Below are 1658 nucleotides of genomic sequence, written 5' to 3'. Positions count from 1 at the left end.
AGTAGCTGGCCAGGAATCTCTGACTAGGAGTAAGCAGGAATGAAAAACAGGTGAGGAAGAGCGGTCACTGCACTCCAGTCTGGGCGACAGAGTCTGACTCCAAATAGATAGATAGATAGATAATAAAAAGTAGCTGGCCAGGAATCTCTGACTAGGAGTAAGCAGGAATGAAAAACAGGTGAGGAAGAAAGTCGTCTGAAAGCAAGTAAATTGAGTAGCATATGAAGGACAGGTTAGATTTTCCAAATTCATTTGGTGGTTATCTTAGAGCACGCTTGTCATGTCCTCATTCACACGAACCTGATTCATCGTCGAAAACAGAAACATGAGCAAGAATAAAGCAAGAGTGAACACACACACACACACACACACACACAGATGACCATCTCAAAATTCGCTTTTGGAGACCAATGGCCAGGCTGGTCCTGGGGACAGACTTCCGTGGCTGTGGTCCCATCTCCGGCGGCGGACTCGGCCCTGCTCTCTGCTGCGGCTCTGGAAGCCTCCTTTCCCCCATAGACACTGGGCAACAAATCCTCGCCGTCAGAATAGACTGGCACCTCGCAACCTTACACTTCCGGACCAACACGCCTCCGGGGCACGAGCTAAGAGGGAATTAGAGGAGATGCCCGAGGTCTCGGGGACCGCCCTGCAGACCAGCTGAAACTCCACCTCTTCCTCTCCCTCACAGCTCTCCGCTCTGCTCCCCAGCTTTTGGTCACATGAATTTCACCGCGTTCCTACGCTCGGGCGGAAGTGCCCGCCAGGGTTTCCGGGAGGCCGGGCACAACTGAGGTGTACACTGGGCGGGGCGTAGTCAGTTCTCGACCCTATTTCCTGCTGTGTAGTATCACGTGACCTGCTCTGCCCAGAACTTCCGGTTCTGCTCAAGTTTTGGGCGCTGGACTTTAGCGATGCGGTCCCGACTTCTTTGGGGCGCTGCTCGGTGTCTCTGGGCCCTCGGAGCTACTGGTCCGGCCCGCCGGCCCCTAAGCTGCGATACCCCGCCGCTGGAGGAGCTCTTCGCCCGGGACGGGTCCTTGCGGACTTTCCTCGAGCGCCAGGCGGGGTCTGGAGCCCTGGTCAGCAGGCCCCAGTTGGCGTCGGCGGCCAAGCTGCTGAGTGAGAAGGAGGGGGAGCTGCGGGAGATCGAGCACTTGCTGCGCGGTAAGGGCACGGCCAGGGAGAGGCGTCGGAGCACGTTCTCGACTCTTCGTTTGCCTTTTCTACGATGTCACTGGCCAGGTGCCCACACTTTACCCGAGCTTGACACTGCTCACTTGCAGACGTTTTTGTTTTGGATCAAAGGTCAAGACATGCATGCCTTCTGACGCCATCCTTCCCCGAGAGCTCTTGTACTCCCTTGCCGCTGTGTTCCGCCCGTTTGTACGCGTTTATTAGTCGCATCTTTTCCGGCGGGAGCTTCTTAGCTAAGGACAAGTAAGGCACTGGCTCTGTGATGAGCTCCAGAGCCGTGTTCTCAACATAGGGTGTGGAGACCGTCTTCAATAGTATCAGGAGTGGTGCTTGTCAAGCCAGACTTAGGACTCAGAATCTGAGACCTTGGCATGATAAGCATCTTTAACAAGTTTCCCAGGTGTTTCGCGTATATTGGGCTCTGGAATGGGGCTTAAAGTGTCTGCATTGCTACAAGCTCC

The 1658-nt window shown here is 55.1% G+C and overlaps 1 protein-coding gene across 1 annotated transcript; it reads left to right on the top strand.

Moving 5' to 3' along the window:
• Window positions 1-914: 914 nt before the first annotated feature.
• LOC110595141 (peptide chain release factor 1-like, mitochondrial) lies at window positions 915-1167 on the top strand (the record flags this gene model as incomplete). The annotated part of the gene is made up of 1 exon (XM_021709755.1): window positions 915-1167. A coding segment is annotated over exon 1 (253 nt), but the record flags the coding sequence as incomplete, so codon positions are not given.
• Between the last annotated feature and the right edge of the window lie 491 nt (window positions 1168-1658).

Source organism: Carlito syrichta, unplaced genomic scaffold (genome assembly GCF_000164805.1).
Source record: "Carlito syrichta isolate Samal-C Ts95f unplaced genomic scaffold, Tarsius_syrichta-2.0.1 Scaffold279850, whole genome shotgun sequence".
NCBI lineage: Eukaryota > Metazoa > Chordata > Mammalia > Primates > Tarsiidae > Carlito > Carlito syrichta.
The sequence above is the reverse complement of the archived record's forward strand: the minus strand, read 5'-3'. Positions and strand labels throughout refer to the sequence as shown.